General features: G+C 44.8%; 4 protein-coding genes across 22 annotated transcripts in view; 1 reads left to right on the top strand and 3 right to left on the bottom strand.

Moving 5' to 3' along the window:
* Positions 1-6510, bottom strand: part of rims2a (regulating synaptic membrane exocytosis 2a) — a 123185-nt gene extending 116675 nt beyond the window's left edge. For 7 of the 18 annotated variants that reach the window (XM_081714929.1, XM_081714904.1, XM_081714946.1 and 4 more), the window contains exons 1-2: positions 6376-6509; positions 5721-5902 (exon numbers count right to left, since the gene is read on the bottom strand). In XM_081714929.1, coding sequence (XP_081571055.1) covers positions 5721-5887 — 167 coding nt within the window. In that variant the 5' untranslated portion in view covers positions 5888-5902; positions 6376-6509. Of the gene's footprint in view, positions 1-5720; positions 6060-6375 lie in introns of those variants that run through there. The other 11 variants (XM_081714938.1, XM_081714957.1, XM_081714962.1 and 8 more) reach the window with 5 other exon arrangements.
* An 856-nt stretch (positions 6511-7366) lies between these two features.
* dcaf13 (ddb1 and cul4 associated factor 13) lies at positions 7367-15109 on the bottom strand. 2 transcript variants are annotated; one of them, XM_027009501.3, is made up of 11 exons: positions 14899-15109; positions 14356-14555; positions 14166-14273; positions 13916-14005; positions 13272-13427; positions 12938-13015; positions 12761-12843; positions 12321-12485; positions 11709-11914; positions 9147-9310; positions 7367-8243 (listed from the first exon to the last, which is right to left on the bottom strand). In XM_027009501.3, the coding sequence occupies exons 1-11, from the start codon at positions 14966-14968 to the stop codon at positions 8040-8042; spliced, it is 1524 nt and encodes a 507-aa protein (XP_026865302.2). In that variant the 5' UTR covers positions 14969-15109; the 3' UTR covers positions 7367-8039. The 2 variants fall into 2 exon arrangements, with proteins under 2 accessions (XP_026865302.2, XP_026865303.2); XM_027009502.3 differs by having other exon boundaries at positions 11779-11914.
* A 258-nt stretch (positions 15110-15367) lies between these two features.
* c1h8orf76 (chromosome 1 C8orf76 homolog) lies at positions 15368-17716 on the top strand. Its single transcript, XM_027009503.3, has 6 exons — positions 15368-15516; positions 15792-15887; positions 16005-16148; positions 16271-16560; positions 16683-16815; positions 17295-17716. Exons 1-6 carry the CDS (start codon positions 15409-15411, stop codon positions 17457-17459), a joined length of 936 nt encoding a protein of 311 aa, XP_026865304.2. The 5' UTR covers positions 15368-15408; the 3' UTR covers positions 17460-17716.
* Positions 17717-19461: 1745 nt separating this feature from the next.
* On the bottom strand, positions 19462-21652 carry zmp:0000000951 (uncharacterized). The gene is made up of 3 exons (XM_035526460.2): positions 21585-21652; positions 20539-21431; positions 19462-20348 (listed from the first exon to the last, which is right to left on the bottom strand). The coding sequence occupies exons 2-3, from the start codon at positions 21426-21428 to the stop codon at positions 19583-19585; spliced, it is 1656 nt and encodes a 551-aa protein (XP_035382353.2). The 5' UTR covers positions 21429-21431; positions 21585-21652; the 3' UTR covers positions 19462-19582.
* Positions 21653-22059: the final 407 nt, after the last annotated feature.

Here is a 22059-nt window from a genome sequence, read left to right as displayed (position 1 = left end):
CATTTTCTTAGTTTATACTCTTGTTTGTAAAGTGCCTTGTGTGTACAGAAAATGTGCTACATAAATACACTTGCCTGTCTCTGCTGTTTTGGTGGTCCCAATCAATTTAGGTGGCGCTTGTCAGCTGTGAAAGCCTACTGCCTAACACACGCCGGCATGCCTCCCTGGGAGGCACAGACGAAAACAGTGGCGCTGTAGAAATGTGCGGCGTTGCTGTGGGTACCTTGCGGTGTTAGCACTGCCAAAGTGAGAACTCTGAGCCACAGGGGGCCGTACCATGCCCCGCTCAAATGGAGACACAGCCTCAGAGACTACACAGATGGGGCTTCCAGACCGGCTGGCTTAGGCAAAACTCGGGCCCAGGCCCCGATAATCTGCTGGTTCACCATAAAAATAGCCCTCCTGGCTAGCTGTCAGCCTCCTTTGCGATACTATTGCTCGGTCAGTGGAGTGCAGAAACATCCAGGGCCCAGAACAACCAGAGCCACGGGTAGAGTTAAGAGGAAGGAGAGCGCGAGAGTTCGGCCCAGGAGAAGGAACAACAGCGGGCCCTCCGAAAGTGCAGGGCGACGGCATGGCGCACGACAGCGTGAGCTGAAATCACGAGGGAAAGGCCATTTCGGAGGAAATGGCGCTCTATCCAAGCCGGGCCAGTTCCCGTAAAGCTGTTGCGTGCTGTGTATTCGTTCACCCTACGAGAGTAGTGACCTGCGGGCATCCGGCCACGCAAACGCCAGCTCTTATTAAAAATGTACATGCCCTGTGCACGGCTGTGCTGGCGAAACACAACGCACCGTCAGCTGGCGCTTTTGTTTACGGTTTAAAGAGCTGCCAAAGCCCGTGGGGAAGTGCATTATATTAGTAGCCCAGTAGCATGTATACTTAAAACAAAACATTAAGCTAATGCACCTCGCCCTGGGAGAGCTCTGTTGGGCTGGATTGTGCAGGGCTGAGATGTGATTGGACATCAGTCGAACGCATGAAGATGTTAGGGAAGAAGAATGAGATACAGGCTGCCAGTGCACTGCAGGTGACTTCTGTCGAGTTACATCACAGTTAATGGCTATTGCCTGCTACAGTGAAGGTGTGTATGTGTGTGTGTATTTGTGTTTGCGCATGTGTTTATGTCGCTCCTGAGCACATCAGCTGAAATAACAAGGCTCATGCCTTGAAAGTCATATGGTTTTTCTTTACAGGAAAACACATTCAACTTTCGTGATTCCCCAGAAACATGCAGCTTTGAGTAGTTTGTAAATAACCCTCACAGTGCCTGCTTTACCCGAAAAGGTAGGAAGACAGGCTTTACAGCTATTTTTGGCTTCAGACATCACCACAGCTGAGGGTATTCAGCAAGTTGTAAATCTTATCTGGCGATGCCAGATTCTCTCCGTCTGTCACTGTGCCAGGGAGCATCTTAATGCAACATTTCCTGCTCCTTCCGCTGAAACGGCGAGTATTTTGCTCTCTGCACCATGGGACCGCCTGTCAGCTCTGTCGCTCTCACTGTGCCGAGAGACACAGGCTTCGCCGGGGGCCGAGTTGTCCGAGGCCCCTCGGGTCCTGCGTGCGGAAGGCTCAAAAGGAACCGACCCTGCCTGCGCCCCTGACCTCGCTCCCTTCTCTCCGGCTCCTCTCCCCTCTTCCCTGTTAATGGTAACAATGGTGTCGCTCCGGCACACAGCAGCACACGGCAGATGACCTTTCGCAGGCCTTCTGGCCATTCCTAGGTGACCTCCTGCTCAAGCAGCCGTCACCAAATGATGCCCGGGGGCACAGTCCCACACCAGCAGCATGGGCCATGTGGCAGAAAGCACCATTCTCTCTCTGGCAGCTGCTTAGCCTCGTTGTTATAGACAAAGCATTTAATAGCTACAGCTAGAGCTTTTAGTAGCTTCAGGTAGAGCAGTCAGGGGTTACAACGAAAGCATTTAATAGCTACAGCTAGAGCACTGAGCAGTTAGAACTAGAGAATTTAGTAGCTAGAGCATTTAGTGGCTACTGCTCTAGCATTTAGCATATACAGTCAGAGGATTTAATAGTTACAGCTAGAGTATTTAGTAATTACAGCTTGACTAACACAATAGTATGTTAATAATATGTTAATTAAATACCTAAAATACATAAAAACATAAATAAATAAAATAGCTCAGCATGGGTATTTGGCATGCACAGACGTTCATTTGCATTTCACATATCTTTCAGGAAGCACGTTTTCCACACATGCTCTTTCGATCTGCTTCCTGAAACGGACGTGGAATGCAAACGAACTCCTGCACCTGCCAGAGACCCAGGTCCAGAATCCGGGATCAGGCACCGTGAGGACAAAGCTCACATTACTAGGACCTTTCCCTACTGAGTACAAGCTAGCAAACTGGTGTTAAGAATGGACAGGTGGCATGCCTGATTTGCAACTTATGAAAATGCCCCAGGAAAGCTAATGAAGGGAAACACCTTCAGCATCCCTTAAAGTCAATGACAGACAACTGGAGTACAACTATTTGACTGAGCGTCAACTAAATCATCAAGCAAACAACAAAATGTAGGAAATATGAGAATATGATTAAAAATACACATTAAAAACGTCTCAGCACAAAGGAATGGTTAAGGCAACCCTACAGCACTTATTCCAGTATTTTGACATGTCTACAAGCTGCTCAGTATTTTTGGGTCTCTACGACTATGCTGAAAGGCTCTTAGGTAATAGTACGGCCTGTGCACCAGGAATCTCCAGATGCCCTAACCATAGATGCCCTAACACTGACATCCCAGCAGCTCAGGTGGCAGCCTAGTCACCAGAAATGTCCGTTTCCATTCGTGGGACTTCATCTGACTGTGCAAATAACTGGACAAGCAGTTCACAAACACGCAGCAGTTTTGCGCTGTGAAGCAGCCATGTCGTCCAGCTCTGGCCCGAGCACTGACATGCATCGAGCTGTATTTACGCACAAGCTATACATGGCGCATTTCGGGTTCTGTGCAGTCATCCGCCCCATGCGTTGCTCCACACACTAATAGGGTTTGGTCACTTTAACCACAAGCTCCGCAACACAACAGCTCAGAGGGTGGGCAGAGGCACTGAAGATGCAATGGTCACAACCTCTGCTTCTCGTCTAATCGAACCTCAGGGCCAGACCACACTCGAAGAGTCATCATGCACTGGACCGAGAGGAAAGATTGAGAAGGCTGCGCGTTAACTATACAAAGTGGTGTGAAATCTGACACACACATCAAGAGGCATGTGTCAAAACTCTCTGTTTTTGCTTTGAGTCTAACCTGTGCTACCACAAGCCTCTCGCCCTCACTCTTATATGTCCTAATTTTCGTCTTCATCGTCCCCACCATCATATCAGTGGTCTTGCTTGTTTTACTGATCCCAAACAAACGATCAGTCTTATTGTCTCCCTTTCCTCTGGTTCCCACCATCATCATCATCGTCCTGCTCTCATTCCCCACATCACCAGGACTTGAATCGGTTTTCCCTGTCACTTTCCTGATGGGATGACAGCAAGTTGCTGCTCTCCCCACCAACTCTGTGACTCTTCCAGGATTCCTCGGCCTGCATTACAGACCCGGATTCTGTGTGTGTACGCACATACTGGCACTTGCATTCCACAAGAAACATGGTTACAGTCATGCCAAAGGGGTTATGGCATACAGAGGTCAACTCGGTTTTATCATGGAAACTACATACATCTTCAGCTCATATAAAAAGGGGTGCAATATTCATATTTGTTCTGTTTCGAATATTTCAAGATGGTTAGGCTCTCAGGGCTGAAGGGATTGCATCTTCAGTAGACTACAAGAGCGTACCAGAGGAGTTCCTCTGAAGAAGAAAGAAAAGATCAAGATCACAGCAACGGGATCATCTTCATCTCATCTTCATCCTCATCATCAGCAACAGGCCCGTGATGAAGGGAAGGCATGAGGTCTACGCATGAGCCAAGCGGGGGCCCGGCCCTCTGTTGTTGTGTAACTCTACACCAGTCGTCCGCATGCGCTGTGTTCACAGATCAAAGGCCTCGGACAGTGCCTGTAATGGTGATAACCGACGACGAGCCTCATCACTGACATCAGTGCCGGTGTCATCATATTAAAGAGCATTCTCTCCCTCTTATTCGTCTATGAGTAACACTGAACAATGAGTGTGTGAGTGTGTGCTAGGGGATTCACACACCAGTGCTGAGCTGGCCTAGTGGATGAGTCACTTTAGCCATAAGTATTGTACCACCTCTGTTCTGTTTCCACATGGCAGCATTAATGTTTAACTCAAGGCGGGAAACATTGACTATGCAGACTCCATGACGGCTTTGGCGAATGGCAAGCTGTCACAATCATTCCAAAGACTCAACAAATCCTGGTATGGAAGGGCTTGCTGATTGCAGGCACACCACCCACTCCTCCAAAGGGCTATGCAGAATTCAAACTAAGCAGTGTTTTTTGCTCCTTTCAAACTGTGACCATCTAAGTCAAGACTTTACAATACATTTGCAAACACACACTGTGATCCCAGGATTTCTTGAAAAAAAAACCCCCAAAAACAACTGCAAATGAACAACCAACCCTACTGCAATATAATATGCATACTATTTCTTTCCTTTCTGACAGTACAGCATTAGACAGGCAAATACGCATGAAAAAGGCAGCACTCCAGTCACTCACAGATGGCCTGAGGTCTGAAATCAAGGGTCCTAATCTATGGGAGCTCTCCTATGGTAAAAGCAATGGTCTGTTGGCAAAGATCTGTTGGCAGAATGCCTACAGCATTTATAACAGCATGCATATAGCACCTTAGATTGGGCTCAATTTGCTCAGCTCAAACGTACAGCACCGTTACAAAATAAATGCAAAGCTTATATTTCATCATGCATTGAATTCATGACTGTAGGAGTTAATTGTAGGGAACAAAGCAATTCAACTACACATTGTGACACATTAATATTATACAAGTATTATATTAAAATCCATAACATTTTAATAAAAATGTGGGCTTATTCAGGAAATAACATAAACAAGCAATCAAGCAAACAAACAACAACAACAAAAAAAACAGCTCATCTTTATATCAATGGCGCTGTACAAAATATTTTTTAAAAGTTTAAATGATTATTCAAAACAAACGGAATTTATATGCATAACCCTAAATATCCAAATTGCTGGCCTTCGCGCCTCAGTACTGGACAGCGCCGTGGTGCTGAAAACGTTCTCTAGAGAAACAGCTGCTTCTGCCCAGACCACTAGCAAGATCCTTTCTCGCGGCGCCGAGTCATCAGCTCAAAATATTATCAACAGATATAAAGGTAAAAAAGGCGATACTGACGTAGATGACTATTTTTGTGGTCCAATGAAATGTAAAATGCGAAAATGGCGTCCCTTGCTAACCAAACAGCTACACAGCCAGCGGTGAAACGTAGGCCCGCTTCACACGGTAAGGGGCTTCAAACCAACGGTCAGACAGATGACAAAAGTCATCAAAGCACGGCAACGCCGTAAAGCGAGCACGAAAAACTACTCGAAGTTTCTCTTATATTCTCAACATGAATCCACACTCATCCAATGCTCTACAACGAATGCACATAAATCACGCCTTGCCTTATAAAGTATTTCACGGCAGTAGTGAGACACCAACGGTTGATTCCCACGACCTGCTAAGCTCCAGCAAATAGTTCAGTGGCCGCTCTTTAAACTCGCGCTAGTGGGTGATCCACGGCGATTGCGCTTACTTTAGCATCGACTGTTCCTTCTCATCTTCTTTCCGTTGTCTGTCCATAACATCGAGGATGATCTTTCTCTCCTCCTCGGTAAGGTGACTCAAGTCCGGCATCTCCGGTAGAACAGCGGCCGCAGGAGGAGCGACCGACTCGCCTCGGGGGCCGAGTGGTGCGGACATCGTTAGGCACAATTGCTAAAAAGATCAACAATCAGCGAAAGCGGACGCTTAATCAGAACATCCTATTTAAATGTACTTTTTTTTCAGGGACATTTTAGCGTGTTCGCAGTCACTTAAGATTATCCTACTAATCAACTATTTTACACCGTCGTCTTTGACACAAAACACGAGGGCATTAGCCGGTTACAGTTAGCTTATGCAGCCCCATCTGTATTTACTACAACTATTAAAATAACCTCGCAATGAGCGCGAACACAATGTGAAGAGGACATGCCACGGGCACTTCATCGTCGAGGACCTTCACTAACTAGTAGCAGTGGATGATAACTAATTCAGTTAAGACAACTAAAGGGCTTTTGGGGTCATCCAGTTCATATAATCATGTCTAGATCTCCCTGGTTCCACACCTGAGAATAAACCGGACACAGCATGTTATCAAGAGAATATAATCCTCGAGTAGAGTAGAGCCTAATCCAGATCTGTCTCACCTTCTCTGTCCATCGACCAGAAATACAGATGTGCAAAATTAGCCCTTGCCTTTTATTTTGCAATCATGTTAGATCTTTCATGAAAAGATTCTTCGCATTTTAAAATAAGAGAAGTTCCCTCGTGTTCGGTTTGGTGTCCCTCCTGCTTCCTCCGTATCCTTCCTTCTCCAGGTTGCTAGTTCTTCAAGATTTCTTAAATACACACACACACACACACACACACACACACACACACACACACAAAAAAAAAAAAACCGGATGCAAAGCGGAGGGGCGGGGGGGGGGTCTCACTGGTCGCGGAGGCGGGGCGCCGGCAATACGCAGAGAGCACGGCACCTATAGTGTGGGGGCGAACGAGGGGCAGCGACCCTCGTTCATTGACAGCGAGGAAGAGAGCCGTTTGAAAACACGGACTGGAGAACACTATTCGACCGGGACCGGCGACCTGTCCTAAAAATATCACCGCGGCCACGCGTGCGCGAGAAATGGAAACCGATAACCATTCGTAATACACCGACAGCTGTATTCACCAACAAACCCCCCCCCCAAAAAAAAGGGGGGGGGGGAATGAGAATGTCTCTTAAAGCTCCCGAAATCACTTCTAACCCGTGTGTACTTGTGAACTCAGTTCATGTTACCCGCAAGACCAGATCAACTTGACAACTGGCCACGGTTTTTGTTTTTTTGTCGTCCTCCCCCACCGGAAACAATTACCCGAGCTGATCAGTCCAAAATCTAACAGCTGAATTGCAATCTAGGTTATTTGACGTTGTTCGGTTTGCACATCTCCATTAGCCGCCTTCCTTCTGAAACCCAAGGACGAGGAACAAAACGAGTTTACATCACACTGGGCCATCAGAGGCTAAACATAACGGGCGCCTCCGTCAGAATTATGAAGAGCCCTTTACAGACCATTTGAAGACCATCCAGAAGATATACAGCATCTGCTAAATATCACCTTCTCACATAACTGTACATGATGGATAAAGAGTAAAAAACAATGGAACCATTTTATTTTTAAGAATTACCTTATGTAAGGTAGCAGATCAGAAGATACAAGTTGTTACACTGCTATGCATACTGGGATAAAATACACTGACAGAAACAAATTCTACATTGCTATGAATTCCTTTAGGCTTGCCAATCTGTTAACGACTAGCCTTAAAAAGCAAAGGACATGAGTGACCGCAGACTGCTGACAAGATTTGAAGGATGGGATTATGAAGGGAAGATGGAGCATGGAGGCAAAGCAGGGCCCTGATTAAAGGGATATCATGGCATCACCTGGCAGAGCACCAAGGCAATTATCAGGAGAGAGCCAAGCAGGCTTCTCTCAGCGACCGGAGTCTGTGTGGATAACAAAAAGGAAAGCCAGCACAAAAATGATCAAAATAACACAGATTCAATAAATACAGAAATGTGGGGATGATTACATAAAGACCATGTTTTATTTCTCCAAGGTTGGTGGGCAGGTCAGGTTGTTGCTGTTGCAGAAAACTGCTTAAAAAGTACCCCAGAAACATTTGCTCAATACGGTCACAGAAGCAAAATAATTCAGAGTGAAGAATCAGGAGTTGCATTCTTTTACCATCAGGTTCTTTAACAAAACCAAAACCAAAATCCTACACAGCTATGACTGCTGTAGCTCATGTTCAGTTAGTCCACTATAAAGTATGGAAAACTGCAATGCCGACTTTGGTCAACAGGACGTCTCGGAATGGCAATGGCAGGGAGAAAAGTTTTTTCGCATGTTTTTGTGCACAACTGAAGCTCGTCCGCGTTATTCTACCACGGTCACCACGTGCTTCTCCTTCTCGGTCACTATGGGAACAGAGCCCGGCTTGCTGTGTTTGTGCACGTTTTGTTCTCTGAAAAAAGCAGCGAGACAAAGAGAGACAATGAGAATGATGCATGACTCAAACACCCACTCATTTCCTTCATAAAACAGGAGTTCAACAAACCAAACATGCAGAAGCTTACTGATCAAAATGATAAAACACTATACATAAACATTTAAACCAAAATAAACAAGTTAACCCTACCGTCCATGAAGATATGAGAGAGAGCGCAAACGCTGAGTCATGGTTATACACGACCAACGTAATAAAGTAAACGATGAGGAACAGGGGAAAGGTTGGGCAGGATTTCACTCCATATTACTGATGTTAACTGGATATATTACATGAAAAACATACTCCACAAACTCTGAAGTCAGCAGATTACATTCTTCAGCAACGTGTTTGCAGTCAGTGGGACAGAGAGCATGAAGCTGGTGAAATATTGCAATTATCCTGAATTATCATTTAGTTCGTTCTACATCGAATTATCGTGATGTGTATTTTCAATCATATCGCCTAGCGAGTGGTCCTCCCACATGGCATTGGGAACAGCGTCACAGCCACATTCTCAGCTCTACTACTCTTGTGGATTTAAGCTGTACTTAATTAATAGGTGTTATTTAAAACTGCATTAGAAATATAAGTTTAATATAAAGTAAGAGGTCAAATTAATTTCAGGAATACTGAGCAAAAACAGATGTAAATACATCAGCTTCTCGGACAGCATCCATTTTTGCAACAGGCTTCTCTCTGTCTGCCAATACAGTGGGCTAAGGGGCACTGCCCGGACTTGGCCCATCGCTACCACTCATGTAACAACTGCGCAGACACTTTTGTCATAGCTGGCTCAGGAAAGCTTTGGTGAATTGTGGAGTGGGACAAAAAGCACTCCTGAGTCAGCTAAATGGGGGCGGAGTTGAGCGGGTCGCTTACTTCCTGCGACGCGCCTCCTTCATGTCCCGCAACTCTCGCTTCTGCTTGAAGATGTCCCGGGGGAGGTGGCGGTGGTGGGCGATGCGCCGCACCTTCGGGTGGTTCTTGAACTTTGCCTTCAGCTTCTGGTTGTACTGCACGGCTGCCTTCTCCCTGGAGGTGAGCTGAGGGTGGAGGAGGTGGGGGTGTGGTCAAAGGCAGAGGAGGGGTGAATAGAAAAGGTGCCCAACACTGGTGAAAAACAGGAAAGTACAGCCTAACCCTTTTGTCTCTTGGCACAGCCTGGCATATCCAAAAGGCTTTTGAAAATGTTCTTTACTAGCAAGATCTGAAGGCTGAGATTCCTTCCGATCGCAGAAACTTGTTATGGAAAACGCTGCATGGTAACTGCTTTTGCTTAAAACAGTATAAATAAATAAATAAATAAATAGATAGATAAATCACCAATAAATCAAAAACAGCTTATCCCTCCATGTGCAGTTTTATTTTGACAAATGCACAGGGGCAGAAGACAGTGGGCTTCGCGTCTGGGTTCTCTCCCCTCTCTCGCTGCGTTCTAAAACTCCCATCCCACTGGTGGAGCTGATCTAACACAGTCTCCACCAAAGGCTTTCATTCTAATTAAAAGCAATGATTTTTTTTTTTTCCCCACCCAAATTTAATCTGTTTTAAGGCTAATAGTTGCTGACGCTGGTGCAGGCGCACTGGTGGGACCCGTTAAAGCTTATTTACGACGTGCTTTACAACGGTAACGCGATGACGAAGATGAGCACCACAAGCCTGTTTAGTAAGTGGACCAGAAATATTAGCCTTAGAAACATGTAACCCGGTAAGCCTGCTACAGTAAATTCGATGTTGAAGGAGAGAGATGTTGCTTTTAAAACAATCCCCTTTGAACAAAAGGGAGCAGTAATAAAAGCACTGAATGCATGAGACTCAGCACGAGCACAACAGAACACACACAACTAGTTGGCTTGGGTTAAAAACAAAATACGCAAGCTTTTCACACGAGCATTACCAGGTTGTGTGTTATTTCCTTATTCCAAAGTTGTAATATGAAACATACTGGACTTAAAGCCAGTCTCAGTAGACCATGAGTCTCTCTAAAACATGCGTCCGATAAAATGATAAATGTGAGATAAAATGTTGACTTTTTAGGCTTTTCCTTTGTCACACTACCCGTCTCCAAAAGGACAAATCTCAGTTGCTGACATTATGTAAACCGTGCATAAGAGCTTGTTGAAAAGAAAAGGTTTTGGGTTTTTTTTTCCTTCTTCTTCAACTCTGTGCCACATCACAAATGACTCAAGTTAGTAGACAAGACTTCCCGGGAGGATTTCGGGCCCTCGGCCAGAGAACTCTCCAGAGGCCTTCGCCTTCAATGAGCATCTCCGCTGGATTTAATTAAAAACTCTCCTACTCTACAACTTGACTGTTTGATGCTTCATTATTTTCCTCGACTGGACCGCTCTGAACAACCGGATGCTCAAAAGTGCTGATCGGTGCTCGGCCTGTCGGGCCTCACTTTAAGTGCAAGGCATCAGAGTAAATCTTACATAGTGCGCAAGCAGGCCAGTGAGGCGCCGAAGGCTCACCGCTGCCAGCCGTGCCAGATATGCTGCAACCCAGGGCCGCCCGTGAGGCCCCTGGGCCAAACACAGTCCTCTGTCTCTGGTGAATGGCTGTTCCTGACCAAATTTGCAACATGTCTATGGTCCCCCAAGTTTCCACCTTTGTCTAGTTCTTTATAAGGAGATGAACTGCTTAGGAGGATGTTGGGAACATGTGGCAATGGGTTCCAGTAAATTTAAATATTTTATCCATCTTAAGTCAAGACCACTGATGTGCTTCTAGACTGCTGGGTGATGAGACTGTTTATGTAGTTACTTGTTTACTTGCACACATTATAGATGTTTCAGTATCTCAGTTGCGCAAAATGTCTGCTTATGACAATAATGCTTTTTCAAGGAAGAAGGGTTTTGTTTTATTTTCTGGTGCTGTTCTGTTTGTGTGCCCGCGCACGTGTGTTGATTCTATTACATTAGTCATAAAATCACATTACAACACTTTGATGAGAGAAGCATGCAGACGGGCCTTTTCCTGGCGGGAACATGAGGGTTGTCTGTGCCATGAGGCTACTTATTGAAAGTGATTCTGCTTCTTCCTGAGCATCACTAAGCTCTTGGCAGTGGCTGCTACTGTTGATCCTGGCAGGTTCTCTCTACATCTACAGGCTGGGAACTGGCACCAAGCCCCAGCAGAGCCGAAGCTCTCGGGCTCGTCTCAGAACCGAAGAACATCAGGGACGGAGAGGATCGGCTTACGCTCGCTTAAGCCCTCGCCATCGACTTACACCCGGCGGTTTCTGTCTGTTTTATTATCGTCACCGTCACAGCGCAAACAGGCCGTTTGGTGTTCGCTAGGTCAAAAGGAAATGCTGATTTGAGGAACTGAGTTTCAGCCTAAAGCCTTACTGCTCTGGGCACTGTTGTCACGCTTCCAGCAGCACGGCACATTTCTCTACATCATATACACCGGCTCAAAACTCGCCGCTCTACAAACCTCGGCATATTCCACAGAGAACAGCCCGGCTTAGTGGGGTCAGCTGCCTCGAGGGGCTGGAGGCTCTTACCACTCCCAGCTTCTCCGAGGCGTTGGCCTTCCACACACGGATGTTCATTTCGTCCGAGCCGCTTAGAACGTACTTGTTGTCCGCCGACCACCTCACACAGATGACGTGCTGCATGCGCTTGGTGTGGTACACCTCCCTGTGGAGGGACAGGACAGGATTGGAGGAGCCAGATCAGAAACACTTGAGGAGGCGGCGCATGACCTGTGCTTCCGAGAATGCTCGTGTAGACATTCATGATGTTCAACCGCGACTGTGCTAAAGCTAAAGTACCTAAATTACTGTTTAAAAAGGAAGTCAAAGCAATCATGCACTGCCCAAATGAAAAGCAGAATGGGTATGACTCGGTGCAGAATCGAGTCCAAGAAGGCACTGTCCAAGCTACACTGCAACATCACTGCACTCAGAATATTACAAGTACCGAATTTCATACTGCAACATCCATCGCATCGCCCATCACAGGAGCAAAAGCCGTCAGGCTGGAATGAGTGTGGTGAGGTCACGTTTAATAGTCAGGGTCACGTGACGCGTGTCTTCTAGCTCACCTGCTGTGACCTTTGTCCTTGGGGAAGATGCGTATGGTCCTGTCGAAGCTGGCAGACACAAATTCCTTCCCCGTAGGTGAGTAGTCCACATCCAACACGGCAGAGACGTGGTCCATGTGCACCGTCACTGGTGTCTCCAGATATCTCATATCATATGTGTACAGGCTACCAAAGAGAAAAAAATAAATCACTATCAAATTACCAGTGACTCGGCAAATCTCTCTGAAGGAACAGTCAAAAGTAAAAGTCCCAGAGACTATTAAACTGGTTATTATCATAAAGTACTAGAGAAGCGTGCTATTCACTAAAGGAACACTTCATGCAAGATTGTAAAGTAGCAATTAATGGTTGCACTGCACCTTCTACTCATTAGAAGAATGTTGGTATTTTGGGCAAAACACTAAATAAATGTACTATACACACAGTAGTAAATGCCTTACTTGTAGTCTTCATTGGAGCATGTGAAATTGTAAGCCTCCATTGGGTTCCAGCAAAGTGTGTTGCTTCTGAGTTTCATTATGACCTGAAATAAGAGCTCAGCATCATTGTCTGCTGTGAGCATGGCAATAGCCGCCAAGGTCCTGCATCTTAAGGGTGGGCAACCACCACGCTAATACCTTTTTAAGAGGGGTGGACTCTCTCATGTCATACAGCACGATACTCCTGTCCGAGGCACAGCTGGCCAGGAGTTCAGTCTGCGGAAACATGAAACAAGTGGTTGTGTTTAGTTCCTCACATCACATTTGAAGCTTAGGTAACTTATAGTCAGCAGAGCCTGAATATAAATATTCAAGAAACCCATCGCACTGTTCTGAATCTCTACATTAGATCTACAATACAATATCCTACAGGGACATTTTTCCTCGTACACAATAGAGACAAAGGGACATTTTAAATAAAACACTTTTAATAAAATGTTAAATCGTGCAGGTGTGCCGAGAGCGGCCTCACCTCTACAGGGTTGTAGCGCACGCAGCTGAAGCTGTCCACGCCCCAGCTGAAGGAGCGGATGGGGCTGGTTCTCTGCTCGTCCCAGATATCCACCGTCTGGCCGCACGTGGCGAACGTGCCCTCGCTCTGGTGGTGGTCAATGCCCGTGTACACGGCCTGTGGGGGAACGGGTCACAGCAGCAGAGCTAGTGCAAGCACGTTAACGCAGCTCGGTCCCTTCTGCCACATACGGACGGAGGAAGTGGACTACTGACACTAACTTGTGTGATGTGACTCCCAGTTACATTCTAAAGAATGCAACGTCATGGGGATATACGAATCTGCATATTGTAACTGTAATGTGACATTCTTTTGAAATTGTTAAAGATGCAGGTTGAATGCAACATTGTTTTGGATGCAGGTTGAATGTAACATTGTTTAGGATGCAGGCTGCAACAATCCACTTTACTTCACTGAAACAATTAAACCTATGACACAGACTACTACCTCCCTTGACTGATTTCATCAAGAAAAGACTAATGAAACACATAAAAAACCTCTAATTTTAATTACTATACAACTGTTGTATCTGTCAGTTACTTTACCTGTCTGACAACTTATCAAACAAGTGTCATTTTAAATCAATCATTCTTATGATACAATACCTTCCCAAGAATGGTGTTCAGGGGCTCTTCCCGCACCCTATATCCAGGGGCCTCCATTCTCCATTGCTTGACGGTCTTATCATCTCCTACCTTCAAAATGTAATGAACAGAGTTCTCTCACCATTCACAACTGCAACATCACTTTATCTCCTACATCCAAATCAGTCTACGGGTCATTTCCTCACATGTAAGCACTGCACACCACATTTCCCATTTAGATACTACGAACATCTGAAGACAAAGACGGTACCGTAAAAAACGAAGTCCCGCAGAATCGCGAGCATATAGCCCTCACGAAGCCCTCGTGGGCCGGGATAGTACGCAGGCACTCCCGCCTGCTGAGGTTCCACACCTTCACCTACAGTGGACAAAATCATTGAGAGACACCAAAGGGCTGGGGGGGTACGGGGTTACACGTTTGAGGAGAACCAGTGTCCTACCTCTCCGTCACAAGCTCCAGATAACACAGTGGACAGACTCTTGGCATGCTTAGCCAGGCAGCTAACGCCGTCTCTGTGGCCGCCCAGGGAGGCCACGAAGGGTTTCGCGAATAGGCGCTCCATCTTGGTGGCATTCAGGGCTCTGGTGTACTCTCTTGGTACCTCGAATGGATGGAGAGTGCGGTCATAATTTCTGGGAACTTAAGAAGAGAGGGGAAAAAAAACCTCTTTAGATGACAAGCTCTACATTGAACAAATAAAATGACAGATAACATCTTAGTAACATTGGCTGGAACCTTGACAAGTATAGTAACACGTAGTTCTCGGAATACGCTGGGGGCAAGGCGTTTGGTACCAGACACATCCGACTAGCTAGCCAAAGCTATCCTCGATTGCTAGCTCCATGCACACGCAAACTATGCCATTTTACGTGTTAATATTTGACCCATATTACGTATTAGCTAGTTTACGTATTAATATTTTACCTATTTTACCCATTAGCTAGTTAGCTAGCTAGCTAGCATAAACACTTAACCAGCTCACCACGTTGTATATCCCGTGTTGTCTCGCGAACATAATCGTCCGGATTCCTACAAAGCACTTTCACCTTCATACCTCTTTATTTTATTCATATGTCTATGGGTTGCAAATCTTTGCACGGCGAGAAATATACAATACCGAGAAAACCACACCACGACCTTAACATGTGTTTATGAGACGCGAAAACATGTGTCGCTCTCTCAGCTGACGTGTGCGGGTTTTGAGATGAAAGGGCGAACTGCTGCCACCTTTCGCTGGAATAATGGGGAAATCATTTATTATTAGAGGTTAGCTAACCTCATCGAAGTGCTTGTTTAAAACAACATTCAAGGTAGTTCCCAAACGTCAAACATTACTCGCTCATTTTAAACTGTGATCAGTTTTAGTCTTTCTTTTTTCCCTTTTTTTAAAAAAGCTAATGTGGGAACCAAAACGTTAGGGGCGCTATACCAAACTACTGTTTGCAAGCCACGTGAACTGGTGTCACTGGTGTCGGCATTCGTCTGTTATAGAATGGAAATATTTGGCAGCACATTTGATGAATCTGTATTTGAGAAATCGCGAAATAGAGCTTCATCAACAGTTCCTTTTTCATATAAGGCAAAGTCCTGCGAGCCAAGGGTAGGAAACTTTAGCTCCATTTGTCACAGATTTCCTTTATTTTTTAGCTAACCTTATGCAGTCTGACTGGCTGGCTACGCTACGCTAGTGGGATACTAGGTTCAAGCCTCTTAGCTAACGCTAGCCAGCTAAGTTGGTTGGCTAGATAAATAAGGAGACTGCGTTTCTTTTTTTTCTTCTTTTGGTGTAATGCCTTTGAAGATAAGTTGTGTTATAACAGAATTGCTGTCGGTTATTTTTCATCCGTTTCCTTCACTTGTCTGCTTTGGAATTAGTGGTTTTGTTACAGTGAGACATATGAAGATGCTGTGGAGCAACAGAAAACCATGAAGTTTAGGGCAGATCTTAAATATAGAGAAATGCGATATCAGGTAACTAATAACTGAATTAATTAGCTACGCGTGACTTAAAAAAAATAATCCTATACTCAGTTTTGTCATAGTATGTCACGTATGTGTCAGTTTATATTTGTTTCTTTCTGTTTCCAGAGTGCGCTGGATGACTACACGGCTTGTCTGTCGTTGGTGCCCAGTAGCAATCTTTCTGTCAAAAGAGACGTCTTGGAGGGTATAGCACGATGCTACAGTCACCTCGGGCGGACAGAAGATGCCCTGGAGACCTGTGACAAGCTGGTTAAAAAATAGCTAATTCTGGCTTGTTTTGTTGTTGTTGTTTTTAAGCCACACGCAACCTGTGCTGCTTTTTAATGCCTTCTTGATACAGATCTTCTACTTCTGGCCTTTTGAATTGGCAGAGGAAAGAGGCAACCAACACCTCTCACCTGACCTGCATCCTTCAGCTGGAGCTGAGCATCCATGAGGGCTGTGGGGATCTCAGGAGCAGCACCACCTGCTTGCAGGAGCTGTGCTCTCTTCACCCCTTCAACCCATGGCACTGGCTGAAGCTGGCTAGAAGCTACCAGTGTCTCCTGGAGTACCCCACCCTCTCAGAGTGTCCGCGGAAGCCTCTGGAACCCCAGGCCTTGACGCAGGAGCAACGGGACGTGGCCCGGTTGCAGGCCTGCATGTGTTTCATTAGAGCAAGGTCTGTATGTTTAGGTTGCCAGTGTTCAAACGTTAGAGGACCACACACTTTTTTGGTGCGGACGTGAATGGATGGATGCAGTATTGCAGAATTGACGTCCACTCTTGGCCCACTCCATCCAGGCTCCTGATTGGAATACTGAAGATTCAGCAGTTTTCATTCGTGCTGGAGAGGAGCAAAAGAGCCTTGGAGGATGCTGAGGACTCTCTGCAGAGGTTGCAGCTGGGAGAGAGAACGATCAAAACTGTCTCTGAGGTAAGGCATTATAGTGTTGGTTAGGACCACATGATACAGATGAAAATAATGCTACATACTGTGGTTACAATGTGTAGTGCAATGTAGCCTATTAAAATGTATTGGTCGAACCCTGTATGTGTAATGGTAGAAGCTTTATTATTTTGATCAAAATCATATACACTTGTTGCATTGTGTGAGTGCAGTATTTCATCAATTCACCCACAAAACATTCATTGGGAAGGTCTGAGATTGTACAATAAGAACAATAAAAGATTTTGAAGCCTTCTGACATATCAGTATTACCAAGACCATTTTTACCTTGGTCTGACCCTAGTGCTTGTTGATCATGAAAAAGCATTGGTAGTAATAACTGATACCTTCTCTGGTCTAATTTGAAACTACTAGCTTTAAGCTTCGTGTTAGTTATATAGTGCTGTAAATTTCTGTAAAGCTTTAAACTACATATGTAAATGTCTGCTCTGGTGTTGTGTATGCAGGTGATGTCAGAAGATCTGAACCCAGAGAGAATGCGTGAGGAGAACCAGGATGGGGAGAGTTTATCTGGCCTTTCCATTATAGACTTTGATCAAAGGTGGTGGAACAAACTATATGCACAACTGCATATGTCACAGAAAATGGATTCATCTGCTGATGACATATAGCAAACCACCTGAACACAAAAGTAAAAGAATGTATTTAAATATATGTGTACGATGAAGATTTTAATTACTTTGTATTGTGACAAATGTATTTTCACAAATATTTTAAATGTTTGTGGTCTATATATTTATTGATCATGTAAATATTACTATCATTTTGTGGGGCTTTCCACAATTTAACAGTACAAATATGTAATATTTGATGTATTCCAGCAGTCAGCTGATATTTTAAATGAATAAACCATTTTTCCTCAAGTAAAGCTGATTACTTTATTAATCAGTTTTTGTCTCAAGACAGGTGTGGTTCAATTTTTCCAAATGTCTCAAGATACTAAATCAATAAATGACAATATGAACATGGCAGGTGAGACTCCACTGGTCACTGATATCAGGCGGGTACTAGTACATCTAGAAGATGAATTGCAAATAAATAAGAAACCTCTTCTTATCTCAGAAACACAGGGTCACCCATTACGTCGCTAGTGAATGACAATCTCCAAACGAACCAGGGAGAGTGGTGTTAGTTGTAGTTTTTAAGGTGCCAAGGGAGGTTCAGTGTTCAAATTTCTTGGAGAGAAACACTCCAGAAGGGCAAGCTGGTGGACCAAGCGGAAGCCAGAGAGATGCCTGCGTTTAGAATGGTGCCCGCGTTTACAGTGATGCCTGTATTTAGAGTGACACCCGCGTTTTAGTGCCCAAGAACAGCTGTGTGTGCAGGGGTCTATGAAATGTGTGGGAATCCTGTTTCTCGAGCTGGGAGAGGTAACTGGCATTTCCCTGTGTGGCTAAGTTGGAGTTAGTGCATCTGAAGCATTTAGGGGTCTATGAAATGTGGGAAAAGGCTCAAGACTGTTTGAATGTGGTTGTTATAGAGATGTATGGCACTGGCTTTGAGGTAGCAAATGGCTGTCAATACTGAGTGGCAAAAGATTTGAGTCTGTTGAGAGAAGCTCTTGTGACTCTGGTAAAACTTACAGCAGAGGGGATGAAAAATGTTTGTATGTTCTGTAGATTATATTCCTAGGTATTATCAAAATTAAATATTAGCCTCTGGTGTGTTGGCTCACAGATGCTCCTGAAGAATTTGATTAGCTGGATCAGGTGTGTTTGAATAGGGTTGCAGGTATGTAGGGCAAGTCTCCACCTAAGTATAATATTCTTACTGTTTTTTTTGTTCTAATGAGCTCCTACAGCAGATCTTTCATACAGACTGAATTATGAGTGGAAGAACATTTCCATCCTGTAGGTGATAACTCTGTATCAACCAGTCAATCCATGTGGTGGGCTCCAAAGCATCAGTGGTGTTTTATACCTGTCTCAAGCAGCTGTGAAACAACATTTGATAAAACTTTGGGAGCTACTATTGAGCCAGTCATTATCTATCTGTGCAAATGGGCGTGATTGCCCACTGGGGGGAATTCCTAGGGCATTTGTTCATTGGCTCATATGACCAAAATAGTTAAGGAAGCACAAGATGTAGGTGGTGCTCTTCCATCATTCACCAGCAAAGTGGGCCACCCAGTTTTCATACTCAGCCTTGCCTTCCTTAAAGATCTCGCATGATGTAACAAAAATGCATTCAGTCTGGCTTTAAACATGCCATGTCCCTTTGGGACACTTCAGAACAGCACATCCAGACCTCTGACTTATTTCACATGTCATTATCTAACTAAGTTATTTTGGAAAACTGTCAGCCTGAAGTATGGTTTCTTCTTAAGGTTTTGCACTGTATAATTACATTGCCAGTGGGAGGATCAGTGCCTGGTGTAGAATTTAAGCATCCTAATTGAGTCACTGAGTCATAGACGAGTTAAAAGGTTCGTGTCAAATAATTACTAATGTGCAGTACTGGGTTTGTCTAATGTCAAGTTTCACAGTGATGTCTTTGTCAAAAGAGTGTTTGTGTAGTTGTAGAGTTTGTGTAGTTGTTTGTTTTAGTCTTTTAAACAAACTCAAAACCTCCTTTACAAACACACACACCCATCATGGTATGCAGAAGGTTTTATTAAATGAAAATGAGGATTAGATTAAATGTAATGAAGTACAATCAATTAGCATGAGGACTTAAAACCATATCTAAGATGTACATGTCTGTCTTTTGCATTAAGTCGATTACATGTATAAAGTCACATTAATTTGCAAGGGTCAGCCCTCTTCCAAAAGACATCTTGCTCCAGTAGCTTTGTCACATAACTGGCCAGAGCGGCTTTCTTATGATTTGGCAGTGCAGTGTTCAGCACCTCCCTCAACTTGTGGAAATCCATAGTCTCTGGATGGAGTGCTGACACCAGAAACACATTCTGTTTAAGACCTAGCTGCTCCAGAACCTCCTCGGTCCATCTCCTCACCTCTCCAGCTGACGCCTCAATCAAGTCGGCCTTGGAGAGCACCAGGTAGCAGCCTTTCCCCAGGGATAAAAGATGCTGACATAGCTGGATGTATCTTAAACTGAGTCTCAGAGGTGATAACAGGATGTAGACGTCACAAATGGGCAGATTTGAAGGTAATGCAGGGTCTTGGTGTGATCTCCAGCCATCGGGGGGTATCTTCAAGTTCCCTACCCTGCCCCAGCCTGGAAGATCCCACAGAAGAACATTGGAACATTCTGGGTAAGGTTGTGCCACTGGCTCCTGGGTGGTCTCAGTGACCCCAGTGGAAGCAATGCCATTATCCCCGTTCAGCAGACCCAGGAGGGAGTTGAACAGGCTGGAGCTGCTACAGCCCGTCTGCCCGAGTAAACCCACATCCAGCCGGAAGTGCTCTAGGGCAGTAAGGACGGACAGCACCTTTGATGGATGGTCGGTGACATCTCTGGGCTGGAACACCTCAGACATTTGATCCAGGTCTTCCTGGCATGTCTTTTTGATTCTTAAGGCGTTACATACCAGGGGTCTGTGGAGTAAATGTATTGAACATTGAAAAAATTAAGTTAGAGATGCTGGAGACACATTTTCAAGGTCATTCATTATCTATTAGATTCAAGAACATCAGATTCTGCAATTATGTTTTCATTTTCTGAGAAGAGCATAAGCATGCATGGTGTTAATTACATTATTACATATTCACAGACCAACTGACTTACGATGTGTCGCTACTGGGTGTTTTAGAAACTCTAAGTTCCCTTGTTATATTCACCAAAAACTGACTGAAAGCCTTTTTACGCAATTCAGGATATGCTTTGTTTAAAACTTCTGCAATCTCTTCCAACTTCAAGAGCTTGTTAACTTCTGGAAGGCAGCGGTCCTCTGAATTCTCTACCATCTTGTGTTGCTTCTGCAACTCCAGGCTGCGAGCTCTCATTCGCTCCCATTCACAGGTTTTGCAGGGTCCTGAAGGCTTCCCAAGCACGAGATCCCATTCATTCTCAGCTCGAACCAGGTACAGGGGCTTGTCCTTCTCACGTTGCTCCATGGTCAGTCGCAAGTGGTCCTCCTGGTGAAGTGCGGTTGAGAGGACCACCAAAACATCGTAGTTGTTCTGAGCAGAAGCTGAACCACTTTCTACCGTCCAAATGCGAACATTCGCAGCATTAGGGTGCAAGTACATGGGACTGGAATCCGAACCCTTTTCCTCAGATTTGCCATCTGCATATCCTGCACCTCTTATGCATGTTTTCTTTTCACTATGGAACCAAGCCGCTTTGTTACCTGCCGAGTCATGGTTTACCTCTTCTTCATCTTCTTCATTATCATCATCCTCCTTCTCCCCCTCCTCTTTTTCTTCATCTGTTTCCCCTTTGTCATCCTCTTCCTCATCCTCTTCTGGTTCTTGGTCATCTACCAATCCACAGATTGTGGCAACAAGCCTATTGTTGGCCTCCACTGTACCTCCAGTGACAGCTATGTCTAATGGGAAGCGGTCGTAAAGTTCCAGCACAGCTACAAGCCTTTTCTCAAATCCACCTGACTGCAAAGAAAATCTCCACGGAGCCAACACAGACTTCATCTGTTCCTCTGGAAGCTTCGCCTCCATTGTCTGCTTGAAGAAATACACAGTAAAGTCACTGAGCAGCAGTTTTATTACTAGTGTCGTAGCTATTGTATCTGCAACCTTCCACCAATGTCTGTCAGTACTTCATTCACACACTAAAAAAAGCTATATATTCCTGTAACATAGAATGGATCTCACCTATGAAAAAGGGAGAACAGCAAACAGTTGTCCGTATCTCAGCGCAGCTGAATTCGAATGGATCAGCAGACCCAACAGACTACACTAAGTCAACATGTCTGGCAGCAACTTCAGGCAAGAAGTGCAAACGGTCCTCCCTGGGCGTGTAAGTTTACTTGGTGTGTGTAAACGACCTCAGCAAACATAATGGCCTGAATTAAGACAAGATGAGCCCATGAAGTGGCTTGCTTTTTAAAACTTTTGTACAGTTGGAAAAGAAAAAAAACAAAAAGGAAAAAAAAAAACCACCATAAGATATTGTAAATTTAAAATACACTTAGAAAATATGCACATACATACCATACAGTTGTCACGCAATGAAAAGAGAATATCAAGAAAGGGCAAAACCACGCCATTGCAAAACAATACGTTTGTAAGATTTAGACTATAAAATGCAGCAAATAGTTCATTGAAAATAGCCTGCAGAGCACACAGC

This window comes from Electrophorus electricus, chromosome 1 (assembly GCF_041902795.1).
Source record: "Electrophorus electricus isolate QZ-2024a chromosome 1, ASM4190279v1, whole genome shotgun sequence".
NCBI classification, from domain to species: domain Eukaryota; kingdom Metazoa; phylum Chordata; class Actinopteri; order Gymnotiformes; family Gymnotidae; genus Electrophorus; species Electrophorus electricus.
This window is presented reverse-complemented; position numbering and strand designations above follow the sequence as displayed.